The 1,673-nt window shown below is 48.4% G+C and overlaps 1 protein-coding gene across 10 annotated transcripts in view; it reads right to left on the reverse strand.

The window, feature by feature from the left end:
• NFATC2 (nuclear factor of activated T cells 2) overlaps positions 1 to 1,673 on the reverse strand; it is a 143,513-nt gene that overhangs the window by 56,487 nt on the left and 85,353 nt on the right. For all 10 annotated transcript variants that reach the window (XM_039864636.1, XM_039864637.1, XM_039864630.1 and 7 more), the window contains exon 6: positions 841 to 981. In XM_039864636.1, the coding sequence (XP_039720570.1) occupies positions 841 to 981 (141 nt within the window). The remainder of the gene's footprint in view (positions 1 to 840; positions 982 to 1,673) is intronic.

A 1,673-nucleotide genomic window follows, 5' to 3' on the forward strand; every position in this document is an offset into this window, starting at 1 on the left:
TTTTTTAATTTAAAAAAAAAAAAAAACGGCACTTCTGGGAGGGGTGAAACCGTTACTGACATGCTGTCGATGGAAGTTACAGTTTGTAGAGTTCTGGACGGTAACTCGGCAAACTGCATTTAAAACCCTTACGATGATTATCCAAAATCCCACTGCCAGGAATACACTCCAAATAAATTTTAAAAACAGAGGGTCATGTGTAAAAGATTAATTAATTAATCCTAAAAGTACTCAAAGATTAATCGCGATGCTATTGATAATAAAAATATAAATGCCAATATTTATCGGTTTACGATATACCTGGTACTGTTATAATTGCTCAACATGTAGTAACTCATTTAACCTTGTGACAACCGTCTTGTTATGATCGATCTATATATAGAACATGTAGGCACAGAAAGGTTAGGTGATTTGCCTACGATCACAGAGCAAGCATGTAACAGAGCCAGACGTGAACCCAGGATCTCTGGGTACGGAGCAGGCACGCTTAATCACCACGACAGTTGGCTTCCCTTCTTGAAAATAGTAAAAAGTTGAAAAAGTGTTGTTCTCTATGTAAAAAATCATGATGTTAAAGAATTGGGGCTGGGGGCCAACCTTATCATTACAGGAAACAACTCGGGATCAGCTAAAACACACCGGGGCTCGTTCACGCGACGGTGAACCGTGTCGACATCGAAATCGCACGGGACGTGGGAAGCCTGTCACAGTGAGTAAAACGAGTGGAATGCGAAACGCTATACAGTGGGATCTGCCCCCAGATCCGTGCCGCTTGGAACAGAAAGACGCTGGCTTTCGCACGGCGCCGACGGACGTGAAAGAGCTCGAAGGCGCCCTGACCTGTGGTCTTCTCCGTGAACACGACTTTCGACTCGGCCGTGAAGTTCTGTCCCGTGAGGATCATCTGCTGGCCCCCGTAGACCAGGCAGCTGTCGATGTCCTGTCTTTCCACCATGGGCAGCTCGTGGGCAGACCGCTGGGCTGAGGGCAAGAGAACGAGAAGTCACGGGGAGGGCACCCCAAAGAGGCTTCCCGATTTCACGGCGACGCGACAGGACACGCTCTGCCCGTCTTGGTCACCTGCTGCCATCGCTAAATGTGGAACCGTCACCCGTGGCAACCTGACTCTGCAAATATTATGTTCTTGTGAAAGTGCCCCAAGTTGTCTGGGTGAAATTTCTCCTAACCCCACACTTTGTTGTCACGAATCAAGAGGCAGGGGTCTGTCCTCCGACAGAAGGAAAGGCGAATGACAATGGGATATTTTCTTCATTTTTTATGAGGCTGACTTTTCCGTAAGACACTTCCTCGGCTACAGTATACTGTCCTCTTGCCCTTGACGGCAGCAAGCACTCGAAGGGGTCAGGCATGCGAAACTGCAGGACCCTGTTTCTGAACGGTTTGCACGTATTTATCCACTTTGGAATTCATTCCCAGTCCGGACATGGGCTTCCACGCAGCCACGATCGGCCCCCACCGCCTCGCTGACCTCCTTTCCCAGAACTCCCCCTGGAAGCTCCAGCCATACTTCTAGAACGTTCTCACCGTCCCTCAAACACTCTAAGCACATTCCTGTCTTTAACCGTGGGCATGTCCAAGTCCTTCTCTCTGGAAGGTTTTCCCTGACTGACCTGTATGGTTCCCTTCCTCGCCTCTTGTAGTTTTGACTCAAA

This window comes from Pteropus medius, unplaced genomic scaffold, assembly GCF_902729225.1.
Source record: "Pteropus medius unplaced genomic scaffold, Ma_sr-lr_union100, whole genome shotgun sequence".
Classification (NCBI taxonomy): domain Eukaryota; kingdom Metazoa; phylum Chordata; class Mammalia; order Chiroptera; family Pteropodidae; genus Pteropus; species Pteropus medius.